The 27896-nt window shown below is 39.5% G+C and overlaps 1 protein-coding gene across 1 annotated transcript; it reads left to right on the top strand.

Moving 5' to 3' along the window:
* LOC133633626 (cysteine protease atg4da-like) lies at window positions 1–25987 on the top strand. The gene is made up of 11 exons (XM_062026210.1): window positions 1–291; window positions 9120–9390; window positions 9478–9561; window positions 11493–11666; window positions 15328–15679; window positions 15744–15808; window positions 15885–16036; window positions 16106–16184; window positions 18448–18524; window positions 20215–20334; window positions 25172–25987. The coding sequence occupies exons 2-11, from the start codon at window positions 9174–9176 to the stop codon at window positions 25364–25366; spliced, it is 1515 nt and encodes a 504-aa protein (XP_061882194.1). The 5' UTR covers window positions 1–291; window positions 9120–9173; the 3' UTR covers window positions 25367–25987.
* Window positions 25988–27896: the final 1909 nt, after the last annotated feature.

Here is a 27896-nt window from a genome sequence, read left to right as displayed (position 1 = left end):
ACATCCGGGGAAAAAAAAGTGGTTTCCTGAGGCTAAAGAACTAGCCATGTCTCGTCTTATGTTCCAGGCGTTATGTCTCAAGTCTACCAAGTTTTCCATGGTTAACCTTCGAAACATTGTTTTTGTGTCAGCGGCTTAGTTCGACATTGGGGCGGGTTGGCTTGACCGCCGGCCGGTGCTACGCCGGGTGAGCTAATGCTAATGACGGCTAGCCTTGGCAAGCTAATAGTGTCGATAAAAACAACACCAACATGTTCGCCATCATCAACCTTGGGACTACTTTCTGATCGGGTAAGTACAATCCCTTGTTTGGATTAAACTATATTTAATTCCTATGGTGTTTAAATTCAATCTGCTTTACAAATATACAGTCGCGATCAAAAGTGTACATACACTTGTAAAGAACATAATGTCATGGCTGTCTTGAGTTTCCAATCATTTCTACAACTCTTATTTTTTTTGAGTGATTAGAACACATACTTGTTGGTCACATAAAGAAACATTCATGAAGTTTGCTTCTTTTATGAATTTATTGTGGGTCTACTGAAAACGTGACCAAATCTGCTGGGTCAAAAGTATACATACAACATACAGTTAGAGCTGGGCGATATGGCCTTTTTTTAATATCTCGATATTTTTAGGCCATATCGCGATACACGATACATAGCTGGATATTTTGCCTTAGCCTTGAATTAACACTTGATACATTTAATCACAGCAGTATGATGATTTTATGTGTCTACATTAAAACATTCTTCTTTATACTGCATTAATATATGCTCATTTTAAACTTTCACTGGCTCCCTGTGCGTTACAGAATCAATTTTAAACTCCTTTTATTTGTTTTTAAATGTCTAAACAACCTCGCGCCAACATATCTCTCCGACCTCCTTCAGCCTTACTGCCCCACACGATCCCTAAGATCAGCCGATCAGCTGCTACTGACGGTCCCGGACACAAGGCTGAAGCTTAGAGGTGACAGAGCTTTCGCTGCTGCTGCTCCCAAGCTCTGGAACGACCTACCTCCGAGTGTTAGACAAGCCTCCTCTCTTCCTGTTTTTAAATCTCTCTTAAAAACATACTTTTATTCCATGGCTTTTAACACTGAGTGATATCCATCCTGCAATGGCGCCCCATAACACACCTGCTGTGAACCTGTTTTTATGTTTTTATGTGTTTATATTTTATTTATTTATTTTTTATCGTGTTCTGTTTGTGTTGTGTTGTGTTTGCTCGGTTCTCGTATTATTTTTAACCTGCCCATTGTACAGCACTTTGGCTACCCCTGTGGTCGGTCTTATCCCTCTCTTGTCCCCCGCAATTTTTTTTTGTGACCAACAAGTATGTGCTCACAAAAAAATAAGAGTTGTAGAAATGATTGGAAATTTAAGACAGCCATGACATGATGTTCTTTACAAGTGTATGTAAACTTTTGACCACGACTGTATGTATATATATATATAAACTGGGTAAAACACGGCACACTGACAAAGCTCAACCTATTGTTACTTAGGGATGATACTCGAAACCGGTTTTCCCGGTTGTTCGATAAGAAAAGAACCGAGTCCTCGGACTCAAATCCCTTTTTGAGAACCGGTACCCGTTATCGAGACCACTATAGTAAAGAAAATAGTTGGTTCTTTATTCGAATCCGTCGGAACGAATCCAGTCCCGACCAGAAATGCTCCGTGTGACATCACAAGAAATGATGTCACGTAGCTCAGTCATTAGGCGCAGATAGGGAAAGCAGGAAAAAAATGGACGGGAAAAAGCGCTCCAAGGTGTAATAAAGTTCAAAACAAATGGTATAATCCAATGAATAACTTTACTGAGAGATTTGAGCAGGGTACAAACACATGAAGAACACTTTTACGACCAACCGGAAACATAGCAACCAGGCTAGCAACGCACCTCCTTTACGGCAGCTGTCGCAACGTTCTTAAAGCAACCGCAGCACATACATCTCCCTTTTTTAACTTTTGTTTTTCTTTCCTTGTAAACAAAACAAAATCACACTGTATATGTGTTGTCTGTCTAATTATAAATAATGCAGACGAGGCGTGTTGGCTGAGTTCTTGACGTTTACTTTCACAGCGTGCTCATAATAACCTCATTCACGACATGCAACAACACTTTTCGGGGCTACCGCGCATGGTCGTCACTCCCGTTGCATGCTGGGTAGTGTAGTTGTTATATGTTAACTCAATAAAGTGTATTTCTTTTTTTAGCTTTAACTTTTCATTTTTTAGCACTGTAACCACATTTGCAAACAACTTTTCTCTTCATAGAATTTTCTTTGAATAAAGAAATAAAGTGCAAAAATGTCAAAGCATCATAACAAACAGTTATGTCAAATAGCAGCAGAAGTGCACTTTATGGAGAGCTGTATTATTTCCAGTTTTGTGCCCAAGGGACTGATTTTATTTAACACTATATTATTATTTATACACCTATAGTGATCACAGAGACAGGTTGTTTTTGTGTTACTGTATATATTTGTTTCTCTGAAAAATCCCACTTAATATACTTTGGGTAACAACAGTCAATATTTATTTATTTTATTTTATTTTTTTAGGGGGGTAACAGTCAATATTTATTTATTTTTTAGATTAAATTGTTTTCTTATACAATAAAAGTGAGCTTTTGTTACACCAAATATTGTTTTTTTCCATATACAACAACCTATCTGGACTCGATAAGAGAATCGATAAGGAATCGGTTCGATAAGAGGATTCGATGATAGACTCGAACTCGATAATTTCTTATCAAACATCATCCCTATTGTTACTATAACAATCTACAAGGTTAATACAGTTTGCTTCTCTTTTCCCCCCTCCATTTATCTGCTTTCTTTTGTAATTCAAGTTATCATTACATATATGAATTGTTGCATTTGAAACAATTGTTTTTTTGATATTTATTGTTATTATTCATTATCAATAGTACTATTTCTATTGCGTTTTTTTATTGCTCCATTTGTAGTGCAATAATGTTCATTGTCATTTCTGTGTTATTAATATTTACTTCACTAACTGCTTCTTTGATATCACTTTTACTATCATATTTGTACATTGTACATTTGTACGTTATTGTCTCTGTCTTATCTCTCTCTTGTCCCCCGCAATTTTTTTGTGTGACCAACAAGTATGTGCTCACAAAAAAATAAGAGTTGTAGAAATTAGAGATGTCCGATAATATCGGCCGATATATGCGTTAAAATGTAATATCGGAAATTATCGGTATCTGTTTTTTTATTATCGGTATCGGTTTTTATTTTTTATTTTTTTTAATTAAATCAACATAAAAAACACAAGATACACTTACAATTAGTGCACCAACCCAAAAAACCTCCCTCCCCCATTTACACTCATTCACACAAAAGGGTTGTTTCTTTCTGTTATTAATATTCTGGTTCCTACATTATATATCAATATATATCAATACAGTCTGCAAGGGATACAGTCCGTAAGCACACATGATTGTGCGTGCTGCTGCTCCACTAATAGTACTAACCTTTAACAGTTAATTTTACTCATTTTCATTCATTACTAGTTTCTATGTAACTGTTTTTATATTGTTGTACTTTCTTTTTTATTCAAGAAAATGTTTTTAATTTGTTTATCTTATTTTACAAATTTTTTTAAAAAGTACCTTATCTTCACCATACCTGGTTGTCCAAATTAGGCATAATAATGTGTTAATTCCACGACTGCATATATCGGTTGATATCGGTTGATATCGGTATCGGTAATTAAAGAGTTGGACAATATCGGATATCGGCAAAAAGCCATTATCGGACATCCCTAGTAGAAATAATTGGAAACTCAAGACAGCCATGACATTATGTTCTTTACAACTTTTGACCACGACTATATGTTTATCAACTTGGATCGTCTCCTGGTTAAAATGTGGCTTTAAATGTGTAAAAATATTGATGAATAATTGCATTTATTCAACACGTGCAGCTCTGCGATCTGCAAACGATCAAGATAAACACCATCTTTGCGCGCAGATTAGCAGGAAAAAAAAGTCCCCGGTCTGAAGTCAAATGTCAGTCACATGATAGCAGCACTTTCCCAAGACTTATTCTCATCTATTTGCAGTTCCTTGTTGAAACTACCAAGTCGAGTCACTATTGTGCAATCCTGTGGAAGACTGATGACAACTGCGGTATGCTTTGAACGCGTCGGTGTGGCACCCATTCATGCATTTTTTTCCTGGAAGTGACCATAATAGTGCAGACAACAATAGTAAGATTGTGTGACTAGTTCCGAAGTGCCTGTTATTTGCACAAGTTCTGTATTAATGTGCACTGTAGCTTGCAATATTTTCACTGCTGTCGGATGAATGTCCGTAAACAAACAGTGCTTATTGTTTCCAAACAATAGCAGGGCCACAGTAAATAGTTCAGTTTCAGTTTATTTGGAACATGCATACGACACAATGTAGTGCATCACACAATTCCAGTTGTTTCATTACAGCACATCCGAAAAGGAGTAGGAAGAAGCAGAGCTTATTTATCAATCACTCAATCAATCAATGTTTATACATAGCCCTAAATCACAAGTGTCTCAAAGGGCTGCACAAGCTACAACGACATCCTCGGTTCAGAGCCCACAGAAGGGCAAGGAAAAACTCACAACCCAGTGGGATGTCAATATGAATGACTATGAGAAACCTTGGGGAGGACCGCAGATGTGGGTCGTCGTCCGTCCCCCCCCCCCTTCTAGGGGGAACCGGATGTAATGGATGTCGAGTGGGTCTGACATAATACTGTGAAAGTCCAGTCCATAGTAGATCTAATAATAATAATAATACCTGGGATTTATATAGCGCTTTTCTAAATACCCAAAGTCGCTTTACACGTGTGGGGGGGGGGGGGGAATTAAAACAACTTTATTAGGAAAAGAAACTAAGAAAAGAAAAAAAGAAAAAAAAAAATAAAAATAAAAAAAAATTAAAAAAAATAATAAAGAAGCACCAAGGGCAGGGTCAGTTTGGAAAGGCTAATGTGAAGAGGTGAGTTTTTAGGATGGTTTTGAAGGTAGGGAGGGAGGGGGCTTCTCTGATGTGCCTGGGGAGAGCGTTCCAGAGAGAGGGGGCAGCCACGGAGAAGGCCCTGTCGCCCCAGGTTCGGCGCCTGGTCTTGGGGACCTCCAGGAGGCCAGCATCACTAGACCTGAGGGAACGGGACGGAACGTGTGGCTGGAGGAGGTCAGAGAGGTAGGGTGGAGCCAGGTTATGGAGTGCCTTGTAGGTGGTGAGGAGTATTTTAAAGGGGATTCTGTATTTGACAGGCAGCCAGTGGAGGTCATGAAGGACAGGTGTGATGTGCTCTCTGGAGCGGGTTCCGGTGAGCAGGCGGGCAGCGGAGTTCTGGACATATTGCAGTTTATTGAGGGTTTTGGAAGTGATGCCATAGAGGATGCTGTTGCAATAGTCTAGCCGGGATGAGATGAAGGCGTGGATGAGGGTTTCGGCAGCAGAGGGTGTGAGGGAGGGCCGGAGACGGGCAATGTTTCTGAGGTGGAAGAATGCAGTTTTGGTAATGTGGTTTACATGGGGGAGGAATGAGAGGGTAGGGTCGAAGATTACACCTAGATTGCGGATGTGGGTGGAGGTAGTGACAAGGGAGCCGTCGATGTTTAATGAAAAGTCCTGAGTGGAGCGAGTGAGGGAGTCGGGGCCAATTATAATTATTTCAGATTTGTTGCAGTTGAGTTTTAGAAAGTTTTTTTGCATCCAGGTTTTTATGTCTGTGAGGCAGGTGGTAAGGGTGGAGTGGGTGGCTGGGGTGATGGTCGTGGTGGAAAGGTATAGTTGTGTGTCGTCGGCATAGCAGTGAAATTGAAGGCCGTGGTGGCGGAGGATCTGACCGAGGGGCAGGAGGTAGATGGTGAAGAGTAGGGGGCCAAGTACTGAGCCTTGGGGGACGCCGTGGGTGACTGGGGCAGTGGAGGAGGTGCAGTTGTTGATTGAGATGAATTGCTGACGGTCAGAGAGGTAGGATTTCATCCAGGAGAGGGCAGTGCCGGATAAACCAAGGGAGGAGTGGAGGCGTGATAGGAGGATGGAGTGGTTGATGGTGTCGAAGGCAGCACTGAGGTCGAGGAGAATGAGGATGGAGAGGGAACCAGAGTCGGCGGAGAGGAGGATGTCGTTCTAACATAATAGTGAGAGTCCAGTCCATAGTAGATCTGACATAATAGTGAGAGTCCAGTCCATAGTGGATCTAACATAATAGTGAGAGTCCAGTCCATAGTGGATCTAACATAATAGTGAGAGTCCAGTCCATAGTGGATCTAACATAATAGTGAGAGTCCAGTCCATAGTAGATCTGACATAACAGTGAGAGTCCAGTCCATAGTGGATCTAACATAATAGTGAGAGTCCAGTCCATAGTGGGGCCAGCAGGAGAGCATCTCGAGCGGAGACGGGTGAGCAGCGCAGAGATGTCCCCAACCGATGCACAGGCGAGCCGTCCACCCCGGGTCCCGACTCTGGACAGCCAGCACTTCATCCAGGGGGGGCAGAAAAGAAAAGAAACAGCAGATCAACTGGTCTGAAAAGGGGGTCTATTTAAAGGCTAGAGTATACAAATGAGTTTTAAGTTTTTATCTTACCCCTTTTCATACCATAGCAATTGTATTCAATTTCCTTGTTCTCTGCAACAGAACAGTGAACAAATAAATAATAAATAAATAATATACCATAGTAAGCATACACATATTAAATACATAAATACTATTTGTCTCAATTACAAAACAGGCTTCAAGATGTTCATGATAATTCTTGTTCTGTGTACTTTGTGAACACTTGCAGTTTGAACAGTCTCTGAAACTGAATCATATTGGTTTGATTTCTTTGGTTAATCCGTTCCATAATTTAATTCCACATACTGATATACTAAAGGTTTTAAGTGTTGTACGAGCTTACAAATGTTTTAAATTAGATTTTCCTCTAAGGTTATATTTCTCCTCCTTTGTTGAGAAGAATTGTTGTACATTCTTGGCTAGCAGGTTACAAGAATATGTCACTAGCTATTGATAATATCTTAGAATGTTTTACCATTGAATTGAAGTTGTCATTTTTCCAGATAAAAGTGTGATGTTCTGAGAAAAAAAAGTCAAATATTATGGAGACACTGTGTAATTGGAAGTAAATTTAATTTAAATAAAATGAAAATGTTGCTATATTATTTTGGACTTTGACTTACAGTACAGGCCAAAAGTTTGGACAAACCTCATTCAATGTGTTTTCTTTATTTCCATGACTATTTACTTTGTAGATTGTCCCATCAAAACTATGACTGAACACATGAGGAGTTATGTACTTAACAAAAAAAGGGGAAATAACTGAACTCATGTTTTATATTCTAGTTTCTTCAAAATAGCCACCCTTTGCTCTGATTACTTTTCCGCACACTCTTGGCGTTCTCTCCATGAGCTTCAAGTGGTAGTCACCTGAAATTGTTTTCACTTCACAGGTGTGCTTGAAGCTCATGGAGAGAATGCCAAGAGTGTGCAAAGCAGTAATCAGAGCAAAGGGTGGCTATTTTGAAGAAACTAGAATATAAAACACGTTTTCAGTTATTTCACCTTTTTTTTGTTAAGTACATAACTCCACATGTGTTCATTCATAGTTTTGATGTGACAATCTACAATGTAAATAGTCATGGAAATAAAATAAAGAAAATGCATCGAATGAGAAGGTGTGTCCAAACTTTTGGCCTGTACTGTAAGTCAAAGTCCAAAATAATATAGCAACATTTTCATTTTATTTAAATTAAATTTACTTCCAATTACACAATTTCCCCATAATATTGAGACTTTCTTCTCAGAATATCACACTTTTATCTGGAAAAATGACAACTTTATCCAGGTAACTTAGCTCTTATTACTCGTTTATGTTTTCCTATTTACTGTGGCCCTGCTGTTGTTTGGAAACAATAAGCACTGTTTGTTTACGTACATTCATCCGACAGCAGTGAAAATATTGCAAGCTACAGTGCACATTAATACAGAACTTGTGTTTTGATGCCTTCAGTGACAATCTACAATGTAAATAGTCATGAAAATAAAGAAAACCCTTTGAATGAGGAGAAGATGTGTCCAAACGTTTGGCCTGTACTATATGTCGGTATCAGCCTTTTATTTTTACAACTACAACATAAATACGTTAGCAGATACAATACATACACACATGATAGCAGTATTTAGTATTTAAAACAAGTTAATTAGGGAAGTAGATAGTACTAAGATTTGCTCAGGCAACAGCCTGTTAGTCCTGCATGAGTGAAGTTCTCTTTTTGCCGGAGCCCTTTTTAAAATGTATTTGAGTCATTTAACAAGAGTTTGCAATTCCGGCAGGAAATGCATGTGAATGCCGTATTTGCGCAAGCCGCCGAACTGGCGATACGCGTGAGTCTAAGTGAAATGTTTGAATGTCCAGGGTGAGTGGAGTTTGTGGATGTTGTAACGATTCGAATAGGTTGAGAAATGTGGCATATGGAGAGTTTTGTATATTGCCCATTCATTGTCAATGGAATTCCGGGTAATCAGAGAATTTTCGGAACCGGGAAACATGCTGGCTTGAATGTCAGGGTGAGTGGAGTGTGTGGGTGGTGGAACGGTTCGAATCGGATGAGAAATGTGGAATCTGGTGTCGATTGTGTGATGCCCATTCATTGTCAATGGGGAGGAAATACCGGGAATTTTGGGAAAGGGAAACCCTTGTTTCCTTGTACCTATGCCAACATAGGTACAACCGTCAATCTGTGATGTCACAAATGCCTATATATGTACCTCTATTAATCTGTGACATCACAATTGCCCACATAGGTACATCCGTCAATCTGTGATGTCAAAAATGCCTACATAGGTACATCCGTCAATCTGTGATGTCACAAATGCCTATATATGTACCTCTATTAATCTGTGACATCACAATGCCCACATAGGTACAACCGTCAACATGTGACGTACCAAATGCCCATATAAGTACATCCGTCAATCTGTGACATCACAAATGCCCATATAAACTCTAGCCTCATGCGTCTCATGTCAACAGTTAACCCTTCTTCTTACACTTTATATCTATTTTCATGTTCTCCTCCCCAGATGTTCGTTGTCGCAATGAGGAGCCCCAGAGTCCACCTCTGAGCGCTCCAGGCCATGAACTCTGTTTCCCCAAGTGCAGTGCAGTACGTCGGTGGAGTGATGCACAACGAGCTGGTGGACAGCCGGCGGCAGCAGTCCGTGGCACTGCAGGGCAGCTATGGACCCAGACCGCCTCAGAGTCCAGACCCTGGCAAAGAAGCAACGGAGGAGCCGGAGGAAATGGATAAGCTTAAAGCCAAAATTATGTCAGCATGGAACAATGTCAAATATGGTTAGTATAAAACATACTATATGTAAAAAGGGTAACTACTTAAAGTGGATGTATTTAAATCCATCTTCCTTATCATTCCCTTTTTAGGGTGGACTGTGAAATCAAAAACCACCTTCAATAAGATTTCCCCAATCACCCTCCTGGGACACTCCTACCTGCTCAACAGTGAAGGTGACAGCATGTTATATACACCAATCCTACAAAAACATTACTTTTTTTTTAAATGTTGCCCATCATTCACAATCCTTATGTAAGACAAGAACACATGTTTTTCTTTTTTTTTATGCATTCTAAGTTGTTAAATATGGCATGTAATAAACTAATTGGCTTTAAAAAAAAACATCCAAAAACTGCCAACAACACCCCATTTATTTTTTAATTAATTAATTTTAAAAAAACAAGCAAACAAAAAAAACAATACTCCTTTTGCATGTTGTGACATGAATATTAACCAAGTATTAGCAGTAATGTATTATTAATGTATTATAAGCGCTAACACCGACAAACTATTTTAGCGTCTCCGTGATCACAGAGGGCTAACTGGCTTATGCTGCAATATTGACATATTAAAGCTGCTGCATCGCCTCTGAGTTGGTGAAAGTTAATTGTACATTATAAATAATGCCTCTCACATGTATGGTAGAAGGTTGTGGACATTAACCGAGAAGTTGGTCAACTTTGACATCCAACTTTGACCCAGAGAAAGAAAGATGCGAAAATACGCAACTTTTATAACCTTTGTGAGGATTATGATGAATTTTTAATGTAAAGGGGAAGATATTAACATCCCATCAGTCTTTATCCCAATGAGAGCAGACATTGTACAGTAAGTGATTGTTTTATCATGTATTATATCTTGTTAAGCACTTAGCAATACTGCTACATGATGCTTAGTGTTTCACTAAAACTGCATCGGTTTAGCACACAGCTTCTAAAACTTGTTGATCATCCTCCTTATATTCAGCCTCAAAAATAGAAGTTTCTGGATCATCATTTGTCCCAACGTAGTTTTTGTTGTCTTTCATCAAGTCTGCCATGATTAGTAGTCTTGTTGTTGAAGGGAAACGTGAACGTTTTGATGCATCTGTGAAAATATCAATCAATCAATGTTTACTTATATAGCCCTAAATCACCAGTGTCTCAAAGGGCTGCACAAGCCACAACGACATCCTCGGCTCAGATCCCACATCAGGGCAAGTAAAAACTCAACCCAATGGGATGACAATGAGAAACCTTGGAGGGGAAATATCCGCCACTGTATGCTTAAAAATAGCAAAATACGCAAATATTACATGTTATTATGAATGTTACTATATTACATATATACTTGCAGCACTTTATAGGCAGAATAGAGCGTCTCCCATTGCCTCAGTTTTTTTTAGCTGACTTTTGCTAGCGTTTATTTACGAGTTAGAATGCAGGGAAAAAAATTAAAAATGTGTTCTTGTCTCACATAAGGATTGTGAATGATAGGCAAAATGCAAAAAAAGTGCAGTTCCCCTTAAAATGAAGTGAAATTTCCGGTAAAAATCATTATTAATCAATTCTTAGAACTGTGTTGCTTCCCAAAACAACAGCATGGATTGAGGCCTGAACCCAGTCTCTCAGATGCATTCAAGTCTGACGTGAACAAGCCGATACGTGCAGAAATAAAGCCGGTGCCGTCTTTTCCGATGATTACCGTTCCATTAATGTGCTCGCTCCACAACTCCATGTTTATGTTGTCGTCAGATACAGACACGGCTCATCTACCTGCATTCTTCCATTTTCCTTTTATAGTCAATTTTAAAAAACATTCTCTAACTTGAGTTATGAATTACAATTTAAAAGAAACGGGGATTCCAAAACTGAATGTATTTTCCCCGTAGAAATCTAAAAGATATCTTCAAGCTCAAATGTTATCGCCGCTAAAAGATCAAGCCTTTTCTAAGAAAAGTAACAGGTTTCATGTCAGATAAAAGAATTCCACAGATGCAAAAGCATCTTCCTGGTGTCATGATAAACATCAGATCATCACTCACGTATCACATGGCCAAAGTTTACACAGACTCTGTCACGTTGTGGTTTTTTTCCATGATCTGTGTTTTTTTTTGTCTGACCAGATCAAGTGGATCAGTTTCGCATGGACTTCGTGTCCAGGATTTGGCTGACTTACAGACGGGAGTTCCCTCAGCTGGAGGGCTCCAGCTGGACCACGGACTGCGGCTGGGGCTGTATGTTGCGGAGCGGCCAGATGCTGCTGGCTCAGGGTCTCATAGTCCATTTGATGCCCGGAGGTTTGTGTCTTTCACTTCTTTTCACTCATTGGCCACTTCATTACTGTAAAAGGCACTTCCCCAAAGTGAGTACATGCACCACTCACATTGTGGGATACTTCTTTTGTTGCCTTATTTGTATTTGACTTTATTAAATGGATTTATATTATTATATGGTGCAGCCGGAGCAGGAGGGGATAGAAAGAGGGAAAAAAGGAAGACACAGGGGACAAGAGCGGGATAAGACAGAGACAATAACAACCACAATAACAGAACAGCATCCGCAAATAGGATATATGTACAAATATGATAGTAAAAGTGATATCAAAGAAGCAGTTAGTGAAGTAAATATTAATAACACAGAAATGACAATGAACATTATTGCACTACAAATGGAGCAATAAAAAAAACAATAGAAATAGGACTATTGATAATGAATAATAACAATAAATATCAAAAATACAATTGTTTCAAATGCAACAATTCATATATGTAATGATTACTTGAATTACAAAAGAAAGCAAATAAATGGAGGGGGAAAAAGAGAAGCAAACTGTTTTAACCTTGTAGATTGTTATAGTAAAAATAGGTTGAGCTTTGTCAGTGTGCCGTGTTTTACCAAGTTTATATATATATACATACAGTCGTGGTCAAAAGTGTACATACACTTGTAAAGAACATCATGTCATGGCTGTCTTGAGTTTCCAATCATTTCTACAACTCTTATTTTGTTGTGATAGAGTGATTGGAGCACATACTTGTTGGTCACAAAAAACATTCATGAAGTTTGCTTCTTTTATGAATTTATTATGGGTCTACTGAAAATGTGAGCAAATGTGCTGGGTCAAAAGTATACATACAGCAATGTTAATATTTGCTTACATGTCCCTTGGCAAGTTTAACTTTGGTAGCCATCCACAAGCTTCTGGTTGAGTTTTTGACCACTCCTGTTGACAAAATTGGTGCAGTTCAGCTAAATTGGACATGGACTTGTTTCTTCAGCATTGTCCACACGTTTAAGTCAGGACTTTGGGAAGGCCATTCTAAAACCTTCATTCTAGCCTGATTTAGCCATTCCTTTACCACTTTTGATGTGTGTTTGGAGTCATTGTCCTGTTGGAACACCCAACTGCGCCCAGGACCCAACCTCTGGGCTGATAATTTTAGCTTGTCCTGAATAATTTGGAGGTAATCCTCCTTTTTCATTGTGTTATTTACTCTCTGTAAAGCACCAGTTCCATTGGCAGCAAAACAGGCCCAGAGCATAATACTACCACCACCATGCTTGGCGGTAGGATTAGGCGCAATGAGTGTTCAACTTCAGCCTAAACCAGGGGTGTCAAACTCAAATACAGAGTGGGCCAAAATTTAAAACTGAACAAAGCCGCGGGCCAAGGTTGAACAAATTAACCTTTTAATAGGGACCCAAACAAGTTTTGCATTGAATATTAACTAAGCAAGGCTTAAATAACTTTATAGTGACATGCAAAATCGAGTTTCAAATAATAATAATAATAATTTAAAAATATCAATGACATATCAAATACAATTTAAATAAAAATTGAATGCCTCTTTTCTATTTGCAGCCTTCTGAGGTAAATATCAACATTCACTTTTTCCACAGGCTAATAAATTTGAAAATAAAATAACAATGAATAAATCAACCATTCAGGACTTTAAACTGCTCAGTTTGCAACACACTGATCTAATCTGATGTGCCCAAGCCATATACCTGCCATCTTTTCTTGGATGCTAGTTCATTAATGTCAGGGCTCAGGCTTTGAGCTGAGGCAACCTTCTTTGTCCAACAAAGGTGTTCATCAGTCATTATATCTCGTAGTCCGCCGGGACCAAAGTCTTGGGGGCGTGCCTTAAAGGCACTGCCTTTAAGGTCCTCTACGAGCTGTCGTCACGTCTGCTTTTCATCCATTCTAACAACGTGTCGGCCTGATCACAAAATATGTGCGGCGTCTGTATGCACAAACATGTGAATGCAAGCATACTTAATCAACAGCGATACAGGTTACACTGAGGGTGCCCGTATAAACAACTTTTACACTGTTAGAAATATACGCCACACTGTGTGAACCCACACCAAACAAGATTGACAAACACATTTTGGGGAAAACATCCGCACCGTAACACAACATAAACACAACAGAACAAATACCCAGAACCCTTTGCAGCACTAACTCTTCCGGGCCGCTACAATATACACCCCCCGCTACCACCAAACCCCCCACACACACACACACCTTGTAGCGTCCCGGAAGAGTTAGTGCTGCAAAGGGTTCTGGGTGTTTGTTCTGTTGTGTTTATGTTGTGTTACGGTGCGTATGTTCTTCCGAAATATGTTTGTCATTCTTGTTTGGTGTGGGTTCACAGTGTGGCGTATATTTCTAACATTGTAAAAGTTGTTTATACGGCCACCCTCACTGTAACCTGTATCGCTGTTGATAAAGTATGTGTTGCATTCACTTGTGTGTGTGTGCAGAAGCCGCGCATATCATGTGACTGGGCCAGCACTCGTTGGACTGGATGAAAAGCAGACGTGACTATTATTGGGTTGGGCAATGAAATTGGGAGTCTCCCGGGAGGGTTGGCAAGTATGAGAATTAGCGGTGAATGAGGTGTTACCGCGGCACCGCCGCTGTATATAATCGGCGGGCCAGCTCCAGTGTTAATTTGATATCGCCTCAAGGGCCAAGTGAAATTACACGGCGGGCCAGAGTTTGACACCCATGGCCTAAACCCTTTCGGTCTGCAACATTTTCAATTTATGAATGTACAACTGTTTGTTTATTTTGTTGACCACTGACCGCGGAAATAATAAACTGACTAACTAACTAGGCATGGTGTTCCTGGGATTAAAGGTCTCACCTTTTCTCTTCCAAACATATTGCTGGGTATTGTGGCCAAACGGCTCAATTTTTGTTTCATCTGACATCACAAAGATAAGACCTTCTGGAAGAAAGTTCTGTGGTCAGATGAAACAAAAATGCTGTTGTTTGGCCACAATACCCAGCAATATGTTTGTAGGAGAAATCCCAGGAACACCACTCCTACCGTCAAGCATAGTGGTGGTAGTATTATGCTCTGGGCCTGTTTTGCTGCCAATGGAACTGGTGCTTTACAGAGAGTCAATGGGACAATGAAATCATCAGCCCCGGGAGGTTGGGTCTTGGGCGCAGTTGGGTGTTCCAAGAGGACAGTGACCCCAAACACACCTCAAAAGTGGTAAAGGAATGGCTAAATGAGGCTAGAATTAAGGTTTTAGAATGGCCTTCCCAAAGTCTCGACTTAAATGTGTGAACAATGCTGAAGAAACAAGTCCATGTCAGAAAACCAACACATTTAGATGAACTGCACCAATTTTGTCAAGAGGAGTGGTCAAAAATTCAAGCAGAAGCTTGTGGATGGCTACCAAAAGCGCCTTATTGCAGTGAAACTTGCCAAGGGACATGTACCGGTAAGCAAATATTAACATTGCTGTATGGATACTTTTGACCCTGCTTTACAAGCAGTCAGCTTTCGGTCGCTGGTTATATTTCTTTTAGCCCAATGTGGCCCTCAAGTCAAAAGGTGTGGACACCCCTGCTCTGACCAGTGAGTGTACGTCTGCTCTAGACAGTTAAAGATTGAACATTTGGGTGTTAAGACAAACATGATTTGTGTTCTGCAGACTGGACCTGGCCAGATGCTCAACAGCTCACTGACGTGGACTTTGAAGTGTTGCGAACGCGTTCACCGGTGAGGGTCGGCGGGGTCCCCATCCCCTCTTTTGGCTCCCCGCGAGGGAACTGCACCCCTGAAAAGACCCTGCCCAGCGATCCAACGCTCAGATCCAGCCAGAGGAAGAGACCCGAGTCTATAAGGGACCCACGAGCCGAGCACATCCACCACAGGCTGCTCACCTGGTTCGGGGATCAACCTCTAGCACCGTTTGGGGTGCACCAGCTGGTGGGAATAGGCCGGAGTTCTGGAAAGAAAGCCGGTGACTGGTACGGCCCCTCCATAGTGGCACATATACTGCGGTAAGGATCCGTTCTACAGTCAACGTACAGAAAATGTTATTTGATGAGATTTTATTTTTCGTAGGAAAGCTCTGGCCAAATCCACTGTTGTCCACAACCTGGCTGTGTACGTGGCTCAGGATTGTACAGGTGACACTTCCATTGTCCGTTCATCGGGTCACACCAGAGCACCACGTGACTTGATTATTATTGTGCCGGATCACAGTGTACAAAGAGGACGTGGCACACCTGTGTGACTCGTCACTCAGCCAGACTCCCCCAGAACCTGACAACCAAGCTTGGAAGTCAGTCATCATCCTGGTGCCCGTACGTCTGGGCGGTGAGGCCCTCAACCCATCTTACATTGAATGTGTCAAGGTCCGTTGGTGCTTCTCATTTCTCTTCTTTCACATTATTTCATAATAAAACTGTGTTTTTTTCCCCCAGAACATTCTAAAGCTGGAATGTTGTATTGGAATCATTGGAGGCAAACCAAAGCACTCACTCTATTTTGTTGGCTTCCAAGGTAAGAACGAGCATCGTCTTGTTGTGTTGACATGGAGCTAAATTAGATGTTCCTATTCGGGAGAATGATAAAAGAACGTATTTCTTTACAAGTTAGGATTATTTCATATATCTTAGTAGTTCTCCAGTGTGAGGGGGAACCAGTGGACGCACGGCAGCTTGACAAAATATATAAGTACAGTATATTTGTGTGAGTGTCCAAACATTCACACAATAAGATTCCACACCAAAAACATATTTATTATTATTCCGTGCGCTTCACAGCCCACACTTTTCATCCAATCTGAACCGTTCGAGTATCAAAATGTTCGGCTCGACCGGGAATCACGAGCTCCCGAAAAAGTATTTTTTTGAATATCCTAAATTACCCAGAATTCCCGGTTTTCCGGGTGATTTTTTCCCATTTAAAATGAATGGGCCAATTTTCGAACTTGCACAGTTCCCACATTTCTCAACCGGTTTGAACTGTTCCACCATCCACACTCCACTCACCTTGGACAATCAAGCTTCCATTATGCAAGATTCTTTTTTAATTCCAGGAATTTCCAGAATTCATGATTTTCCAGAATGCTATTTGGAAAGTTTTCACAGTCCACATTTTTCAACCGTTTTGACCATTCCACCTTCAATTCCCACATTTCTCAACCGGTTTGAACCGTTCCACCATCCACACACTCCACTCACCTTGGACAATCACAATTCCAGTGTCCTAGAAAAAAAAAAAATTAATTCCAGGAATTTCAAGAATTCCAGATTTTCCAAAGCCCTATTTGGAAAGTTTTCACAGTCCACATTTTTCAACTGTTTTGACCATTCCACCTTCAATTCCCACATTTCCCAACCGATTTGAACTGTTCCACACACTCCACTCACCTTGGACAATCAAAATTCCATTCTCAAAGTTTTAAAAAAATTCCAGGAATTCCCGATTTTCCAAAGCCCTATTTGGAAAGTTTTCACAGTCCACCTTCAATTCCCACAGTTTTCAACCGGTTTGAACCGTTCCACCATCCACACACTCCACTCACTTTGGACAATCAAACTTCCATTCTCAAAGTTTAAAAAAAAATTCCAGGAATTCCCAATTTTCCAAAGCCCTATTTGGAAAGTTTTTACAGTCCACATTTTTCAACCATTTTGACCATTCCACCTTCAATTCCCACATTTCTCAACCGGTTTGAACCATTTCCACCATCCACACACTCCACTCACCTTGGACAATCAAACTTCTATTCTTCAAGTTTTAAAAAATTCCAGGAATTCCCAGAAATCTCGATCTTCCAAATCCCTATTTAGAAAGTTTTCACAGTCCACGTTTTGCAACCGTTTCGACCATTCCACCTTCAAAACATTTTTCTTAATTGGGACAACAAAACTAAAATTTTTATTTTCTTTCGGTGTGTGTATTGTACATATTACATATTGTTATGAAGATGTCTGTTACTACATTATATATATACTTGCAGTGTGTATATTGTACATATTACATATTGTTATGAAGATGTCTGTTACTACATTATATATATACTTGCAGTGTGTATATTGTACATATTACATATTGTTATGAAGGTGTCTGTTACTACATTATATACATACTTGCAGTGTGTATATTGTACATATTACATATTGTTATGAAGATGTCTGTTACTACATTATATATATATATACTTGCAGTGTGTATATTGTACATATTACATATCGTTATGAAGGTGTCTGTTACTACATTATATATATACTTGCAGTGTGTATATTGTACATATTACATATTGTTATGAAGGTGTCTGTTACTACATTATATATATATATATATATATATATATATATATATACTTGCAGTGTGTATATTGTACATATTACATATTGTTATGAAGATGTCTGTTACTACATTATATATACACTTGCAGTGTGTATATTGTACATATTACATATTGTTATGAAGGTGTCTGTTACTACATTATATATACACTTGCAGTGTGTATATAAAGTGTTGATGGAGGGTTTTGAAGTTGTTTTAGAGGCTTTGAAGGCTACAACAAGGATTCCCATTAGACGCATCTTTCACATAAAATGTTCTAAAGACGGTTGTTCTTGTCTCTCATAATGATTGTGAACGATAAGCAAAATTAAAAGGAAAAAGTGCAGTTCCTCTTTAAAGCGTGAAGTATTAGCCAGATGTGACCTTTGTTACATGTGCAGGATCAGCTACAGTTTGCCTGTCAGCGTGTGAAGAATACCCCCAAGATGTGATTGTAAATGTCTTCCAGATGAGCAGCTGCTGTATTTAGACCCTCACTACTGCCAGGCCGTGGTGGATGTCACTCATGTCAACTTCCCACTGGAGGTCAGCAGCACTTGTCATGTCTCTACCACCCTGTCTGACCTTGTCTCCTCATCACACTAAGACAACGTACTTGTCATGTCTCTCCCACCCTGTCTGACCTTGTCTCCCCATCACACTAAGACAACGTACTTGTCATGTCTCTCCCACCCTGTCTGACCTTGTCTCCCCATCACACTAAGACAACGTACTTGTCATGTCTCTACCACCCTGTCTGACCTTGTCTCCCCATCACACTAAGACAACATACTTGTCATGTCTCTACCACCCTGTCTGACCTTGTCTCCCCATCACACTAAGACAACATACTTGTCATGTCTCTACCACCCTGTCTGACCTTGTCTCCCCATCACACTAAGACAACGCACTTGTCATGTCTCTACCACCCTGTCTGACCTTGTCTCCCCATCACACTAAGACAACGTACTTGTCATGTCTCTACCACCCTGTCTGACCTTGTCTCCCCATCACACTAAGACAACATACTTGTCATGTCTCTACCACCCTGTCTGACCTTGTCTCCCCATCACACTAAGACAACGCACTTGTCATGTCTCTACCACCCTGTCTGACCTTGTCTCCCCATCACACTAAGACAACGTACTTGTCATGTCTCTACCACCCTGTCTGACCTTGTCTCCCCATCACACTAAGACAACGTACTTGTCATGTCTCTCCCACCCTGTCTGACCTTGTCTCCCCATCACACTAAGACAACGTACTTGTCATGTCTCTACCACCCTGTCTGACCTTGTCTCCCCATCACACTAAGACAACGTACTTGTCATGTCTCTACCACCCTGTCTGACCTTGTCTCCCCATCACACTAAGACAACGTACTTGTCATGTCTCTACCACCCTGTCTGACCTTGTCTCCCCATCACACTAAGACAACGTACTTGTCATGTCTCTACCACCCTGTCTGACCTTGTCTCCCCATCACACTAAGACAACGTACTTGTCATGTCTCTACCACCCTGTCTGACCTTGTCTCCCCATCACACTAAGACAACGTACTTGTCATGTCTCTACCACCCTGTCTGACCTTGTCTCCCCATCACACTAAGACAACGTACTTGTCATGTCTCTACCACCCTGTCTGACCTTGTCTCCCCATCACACTAAGACAACGTACTTGTCATGTCTCTACCACCCTGTCTGACCTGGTCTCCCCATCACACTAAGACAACGTACTTGTCATGTCTCTACCACCCTGTCTGACCTGGTCTCCCCATCACACTAAGACAACGTACTTGTCATGTCTCTACCACCCTGTCTGACCTTGTCTCCCCATCACACTAAGACAACGTACTTGTCATGTCTCTACCACCCTGTCTGACCTGGTCTCCCCATCACACTAAGACAACGTACTTGTCATGTCTCTACCACCCTGTCTGACCTTGTCTCCCCATCACACTAAGACAACGTACTTGTCATGTCTCTACCACCCTGTCTGACCTGGTCTCCCCATCACACTAAGACAACGTACTTGTCATGTCTCTACCACCCTGTCTGACCTTGTCTCCCCATCACACTAAGACAACGTACTTGTCATGTCTCTACCACCCTGTCTGACCTTGTCTCCCCATCACACTAAGACAACGTGACCTTCTGGCTCCTTCTTGTGTGACCGAGCAGATAACCAGCGCAATTACGGGAGTCGAGATTTCCTAAATTGCTTCTTTGTCTTTAGTCGTTCCACTGTAGTTCTCCCAAGAAGATGCCCTTCACCCGAATGGACCCCAGCTGCACCATCGGCTTTTACGCCAGGAACAAGAAAGACTTTGAGTCTTTGTGTTGTGCAGTTACTTTGGTGAGTTGGACCACCTCTCACTGTCATCTCACTCCATTACAGAGGCAAACATTCACTAAACTAGAAAATGTGAGTTTTATTTGAAATATTTAATAGTCAGACTTTTTGATGTTTTCTGTCATCTCCAGGAACACTGTGTTTATTTAGTTTTTTTCCCCACCAATCACTGTTTGTCCATTCCTTTTCTGATCAATGACATTATTGTCCAATTTGCATAATTAGACATTATGCACGTGTTTGTTCTTTTTTATGGATGCTATAGTAATGACAAAGGTGATTAAAAAGGATAAAAAAAGAAGCAAATATGTTTACAAAACAAATGATTAGAGATGTCCGATAACATCGGACTGCCGATATTATCGGCCGATAAATGCTTTAAAGGCCTACTGAAAGCCACTACTAGCAACCACGCAGTCTGATAGTTTATATATCAATGATGAAATCTCAACATTGCAACACATGCCAATACGGCCGGGTTAACTTATGAATTGCAATTTTAAATTTCCCGCCACACTTCCGGTTGAAAACGTCTATGTATGATGACGTATGCGCGTGACGGATCAGTTGATGCGGAAGTATTGGTACCCCATTGAATCCAATACAAAAAAGCTCTGTTTTCATTTCAAAATTCCACAGTATTCTGGAAATCTGTGTTGGTGAATCTTTTGCAATTTGTTTAATGAACAATGGAGACTGCAAAGAAGAAAGTTGTAGGTGGGATCGGTGTATTAGCGGCTGGCTGCAGCAACACAACCAGGAAGACAGAGATGGATAGCAGACGCGTTAGCCGCCGAACTCACCTTAACTTCCTGCGTCTCGCCGACCGCATCTGTGATCGGGTGAAGTCCTTCGTCCTTCCGTCGATCGCTGGAACGCAGGTGAGCACGGGTGTTGATGAGCAGATGAGGACTGGCTGGCGTAGTTGGATAGCTAATGTTTTTAGCATAGCTCTGTGATGTCCGGTTGCTAAGTTAGCTTCAATGGCGTCGTTAGCAACAGCATTGTTAAGCTTCGCCAGGCTGGAAAGCATTAACCGTGTAGTTACATGTCCATGGTTTAATAGTATTGTTGATTTTCTGTCTATCCTTCCAGTCAGGGGTTTATTTATTTTGTTTCTATATGCAGTTAAGCACGATGCTATCACGTTAGCTCCGTAGCTAAAGTGTTTCGTCGATGTATTGTCGTGGAGATAAAAGTCACTGTGAATGTCCATTTCGCGTGCTCGACTCTCATTTTCAAGAGGATATAGTATCCGAGGTGGTTTAAAATACAAATCCGTGATCCACAATAGAAAAAGGAGAGAGTGTGGAATCCAATGAACCCTTTTACCTAAGTTACGGTCAGAGCGAAAAAAGATACGTCCTGCACTGCACTCTAGTCCTTCACTCTAATGTTCCTCATCCACGAATCTTTCATCCTCGCTCAAATTAATGGGGTAATCGTCGCTTTCTCTGTCCGAATCGCTCTAGCTGCATTGAAAACAATAGGAAAATATGAGGAGGCTATCAACTGACTACGTCACGCTACTTCCGGTACGGGCAAGGCTTTTTTTATCAGGTACCAAAAGTTGCGATCTTTGTCGTTGTTTTCTACTAAATCCTTTCAGCAAAAATATGGCAATATCGCAAAATGATCAAGTATGACACATAGAATGGATCTGCTATCCCCGTTTAAATGAAAAAATTTCATTTCAGTAGGCCTTTAAAATGTAATATCGGAAATTATCAGTATCGGTTTCAAAAAGTAAAATGTATGACTTTTTAAAACGCCGCTGTGTACACGGACGTAGGGAGAAGTACAGAGCGCCAATAAACCTTAAAGGCACCGCCTTTGCGTGCCGGCCCAATCACATAATATCTACGGCTTTTCACACACACAAGTGAATGCAAGGCATACTTGGTCAACAGCCATACAGGTCACACTGAGGGTGGCCGTATAAACAAGTTTAACACTGTTACAAATATGAGCCACACTGTGAACCCACACCAAACAAGAATGACAAACACGTTTCGGGAGAACATCCGCACCGTAACACAACATAAACACAACAGAACAAATACCCAGAACCCCTTGCAGCACTAGCTCTTCCGGGACGCTACAATATACACCCCCGGCTACCCCCAAAATTGGGAACGACTGTATATATCGGTATCGTTTGATATCGGAATCGGTAATTAAGAGTTGGACAATATCGGAATATCGGATATCGGCAAAAAAGCCATTATCGGACATCTCTACAAAGTATATTTTGTGGGCTTTTTAATCAGCAATTCCTATCAAACTAGAGCAGAGTTGTTTTTGTTGAGGGCCACATTGCAATTATGGCATCTTGTAACAGTTCATGTACATAAATATTTACATTAGAGCCTCGTTGCACAATTTGCAAAAGAAAATGTTTCCAGTTATAACTAGAGATGTCTGATAATGGCTTTAGCGGGGGTGTATATTGTAGCGTCCCGGAAGAGTTAGTGCTGCAAAGGGTTCTGGGTATTTGTTCTGTTGTGTTTATGTTGTGTTACGGTGCGGATGTTTTCCCCAAAATGTGTTTGTCAATCTTGTTTGGTGTGAGTTCACAGTTTGGCTCATATTTGTAACAGTGTTAAACTTGTTTATACGGTCACCCTCAGTGTGACCTGTATGGCTGTTGACCAAGTATGCCTTGCATTCACTTGTGTGTGTGAAAAGCCGTAGATATTATGTGATTGGGCCGGCACGCAAAGGCAGTGTCTTTAAGGCCCGCCCCCAATATTGTTGTCCAGGTGGAAATCGGGAGAAATTGGGGAGAATGGTTGCCCCGGGAGATGGTCGGGAGGGGCACTGAAATTCGGGAGTTTCCCGGTAAAATCGGGAGGGTTGGCAAGAGACGCAACTGCTCTGTACTTCTCCCTACGTCCGTGTACCACTCCGTACAGCGGCGTTTTAAAAAGTCATACATTTTACTTTTTGCAACCGATACCGATAATTTACGATTACATTTTAAAGCATTAATCTCTAGTTGTAATTTTTACTTTTTTGGATAACTTGCTTTGAAATTGTAAATCAAGTTGACGAGCAAATATTTAATTATATGTATTTGATAAACCCGATCCGGCCTGCCACATCATTTTATGTGGCCCGCAAAAGCCTGGAAATAATAAGCGGTATTCAAGTCATTTATATTTTTTTTACTAAACGTATTTTTTCATTCCACTTTGACATTACAAAAACAAGTGTACCGCATGCTTGTCTCTTATATGCATATCTGCATGGCTTTTAAACTTTAACATGATCTAATAATGCAACAAAATGCTACATTATCACACATTCTAAAGCAATTTATTTTGGTAAAATAAAAAATTTCAAATCAAAATTATCAATCAAAGTGTACAACACTGTAGAAACGACAACACACTTTATGGTAAAATTCTGGCGACTGAGCTGACAGTTTGGGTTTTTTTTACTGTAAAAACAACTTTGCTACTGTTTTTCCATCTATAGTAATACACTATGAAAACAGCAACCTTAGATTTTACGGTAAAATAAAAACTGGCAGCTCATTTGCTTGAAATTTACTGTATAAAAAATAAATTTAAAAAAAGGTACTGTTTTTTCATTCCATCTACAGTAATTTTATGGTACAATTCTGGCAACTGCCCTGCCAGTTTTTTTTACATTAAAACCTAAATATATATGTATAATGTGTATATATGTGTGTGTGTGTGTGTGTATATATATATATATATATATATATATATATATATATATATATATATATATATATATATATATATATATATATATATATATATATATATATATATATATAATTATAAAATTATATATATATATATATATATATATATATATATATATATATATATATATATATATATATATATAATTATAAAATTATATATATATATATATATAATTATAAAATTATATATATATATATATATATATATATATATATATATATATATATATATATATATATATATATATATATATAATTATATATATATATATATATATAATTATATATATATATATATATATAATTATATATATATATATATATATATATATATATAATTATATATATATATATATATAATTTTATAATTATTGTCCCTTTCGGGGTCGCTGGAGCCTATCTCAGCTGCATATATATATATATATATATATATATATATATATATATATATATATATATATATATATATATATATATATATATATATATATATATATATATATATATAATTTTATAATTATATATATATATACAATTATATATATATATATATATATGCAGCTGAGATAGGCTCCAGCGACCCCGAAAGGGACAAGCGGTAGAACATGGATGGATGTTTTTCAGGAATAGGGCTTGGCCCCTTAGTTCCAGTGAAAGGAACTTTGCATGCTCCAGGATACCAAAACATTTTGGACAGTTCCATGCTCCCAACCTTGTGGGAACAGTTTGGAGCGGGGCCCCTCCCTCTTCCAACATGACTGTGCACCAGTGCACAAAGCAAGGTCCATAAAGACATGGATGACAGAGTCTGGTGTGGATGAACTTGACTGGCCTGCACAGAGTCCTGACCTGAACCCGATAGAACACCTTTGGGATGAATTAGAACGGAGACTGAGAGCCCTGCCCTGGCATCCTCCACGCAAAATTCCATGTCTGTTTTGTGTTTAGTAAACAATATATTGACCACAGATTATTTATGATTTTCCTGTAATCCCAAAGCATTTGAATTTCTGAGGCCTCCATCTTATCAACATGATCCAAACTCTGCATAGCGAGTTCTTAAACATCCATCGTGGCTAACACCTTGTGTCGTCCTCCCAGGCCCTGTCGTCGTCCTCGGCGGAGAAGTACCCCATCTTCACGTTTGTGGAAGGCCAGAGTCAGGACTATGGACTGGAGGGTCAGGACTATGGACTAGAGGGTCACCATGACGAGCAGGCGCCTCACATCCTGCCCCCGGGCAGAGCAGGTCAGGTCAATAGCAGACGACGCAGCGATGACTTTGTCTTCCTGTGAGTGGAGGAGGCCATCATCACCTGCAGGGAAAGGGTAGTACCACATGACCTAGTTGTCTTCTATTTATTTTCACCTCTCACACATTATGGGTTCTATAAGCTATCCAGGTATGAAGTGGTCCGTTTGGTGAGAACGGTGGTTGAGGACACTTGGCATCCTCACCAACCCACTTGAATGAACTCTCGTCATCAAAATGAACTGGTAAGGGACAGAATAGACCTTTCTAGTTGAAGGTGTGTGTCGGGCGTACATCTCCATTGTGTACGTGCTTCTTTGACTATTTATCAGCGGAATGAAAGTGTGGGTGTGCACGTGGACTTTGCTGTATTCCACTAAAAGTTGGAGAAAAAACATCTCTAAATGTCTGAACTGCTGTAAAAGAAAAAATGTAGTTCATAGTTGACTTTCTTTGGGACAACTCTGGATAGTTATGATGCCGTGTTCTGTCCAAATTAGTCATGTGCGATACCACTGATTTTCTTTCCGATTCCATACCAAGTCAAATACAGGGTTGTATCGGCGATACCGATCCGATGCTTTGTGCAAATATACCTAACGTCTCTGGTCAAATTTAGAAAGTTGTGTATTTTCAAAAATTAACATATCTATCTTTAAAGAGAAGCTAAACATTGGAATGTAATGAATGTTTGTGTGTATATATATATATATATATATATATATATATATATACAGTGTGTATATATTATATATATATATTTATACAGTGTGCATATATAATATACATATATATATATATAATATATATGTATATATAGTGTGTGTATATGTATACATACATACGTGTATATGTATACAGGTATATGTGTGTGTGTGTGTGTGGTTGTGTGTGTGTATGTATATACACACACAGTATATGTGTGTGTGTGTGTGTGTGTGTATATATATAAATATATATATATATATATATATATATATAAAGGATACTATATTATGCTATACGTATATACATATACATATATACACATACATACAAATATATATATATATAAATATATTCATACATTATATATATATATATATATGTATATATATATATATATAAAGGATACTATATTATACTATACATATATATATATATATACACATACATACAAATATATGTATATACAAATATATAAATATACATCCAAATATATAAATATACATACATTATATATATGTATATATATGTAATGTATGTATATTTGTATGTGTATGTATGTGTGTGATGTGTGTGTGTGTGTGTGTGTGTGTGTATATACGTATGTGTATATACATGTATGTATGTGTATATATATATATATACTGTATGTATATATATATACGTATGTGTATATGTGTGTATATGTACATATACACGTATATATACATATACATGTGTATATATGTGTGTATATGTACAGTATATATACATACACACGTGTATACAGTACATTCAAGTCACCAAATGTAAATGGAGTATTGTTAGTACTTTTTATTGGATTTTATGGGCAAAATAGAGGGCTTCCATTGGCTCTGTTGTAAGCCGACTTTTATTTACGTTTAAATGATAAATGGGTTATACTTGTATAGCGCTTTTCTACCTCAAGGTACTCAAAGCGCTTGACACTATTTCCACATTCACCCATTCACACACACATTCACACACTGATGGCGGGAGCTGCCATGCAAGGCCCTAACCAGGACCCATCAGGAGCAAGGGTGAAGTGTCTTGCTCAAGGACACAACGGACGTGACGAGGTTGGTAGAAGGTGGGGATCGAACCGGGAACCGTCCCATTTATTTAATATTTAGAATGCATAAAAAAAATGCGTCCGTCATAATGATTGGGAACGAAGTGCAGTTCCGCTTTGAGGCAGCATTTTTAGACGCGGTAGCATAAATGGACAGACAGCGCTATCGGATTATGCTAATGTAAATTGTTGGGGGTTTTTTCAGCTTATTTGGACAGAACACATCCGACTTTTTGATTTTATTTCAATAAGACGTCTACTACTGAAATGTTTGTTGTTGTTGTTGTTGCTGATTAAATTTCACTGGAATCACGCTTCAACGTCATCATCATCATCATCATCATCATCATCATCATCCTCATCCTCATGCTGCCTCCTTTGTTTTTCTTCTGCGATCACGTGAGTAAACCGAATATTCCATGTCAAACATATTCAGAGTTTGATGCTTGCCTCATAAACTCCTAAAAATGACTCCTGCAGGACTTTATATGCTTCAATATTATTCACATTTTCTTCAATTTTGATAAATTTAGCCCTTTTGTTAAATGCACTTTTAGAGTTGTGGCTGACATTGTGGTAAAGGTATTACTGTACCGAGCTGAATAGTCTCGGTAGGTTGTGAGTTCAAACCCCGGCCGAGTCATACCAAAGACTATAAAAACGGGAGCCATTACCTCCCTGCTTGGCACTCAGCATCAAGGGTTGGAATTGGGGGTTAGATCACCAAAAATGATTCCCGGGCGCGGCCACCGCTGCTGCTCACTGCTCCCCTCACCTCCCAGGGGGTGATCAAGGGT

The sequence above is a fragment of the Entelurus aequoreus genome, linkage group LG18 (assembly GCF_033978785.1).
Source record: "Entelurus aequoreus isolate RoL-2023_Sb linkage group LG18, RoL_Eaeq_v1.1, whole genome shotgun sequence".
NCBI classification, from domain to species: Eukaryota; Metazoa; Chordata; class Actinopteri; order Syngnathiformes; family Syngnathidae; genus Entelurus; species Entelurus aequoreus.
Note: the sequence above shows the minus strand (reverse complement) of the source record. Positions and strands in the feature narration are given on the sequence as shown.

Excerpts from the sequence above, each read along its gene's own strand:
- LOC133633626 (XM_062026210.1), top strand. The coding sequence starts at position 9,174 with ATGAACTCTGTTTCCCCAAGTGCAGTGCAGTACGTCGGTGGAGTGATG. Across the intron at positions 15,680-15,743 it reads ATAGTGGCACATATACTGCG|GAAAGCTCTGGCCAAATCCA; the intron begins GTAAGGATCCGT and ends TATTTTTCGTAG. Across the intron at positions 16,037-16,105 it reads CTTACATTGAATGTGTCAAG|AACATTCTAAAGCTGGAATG; the intron begins GTCCGTTGGTGC and ends TTTTTCCCCCAG.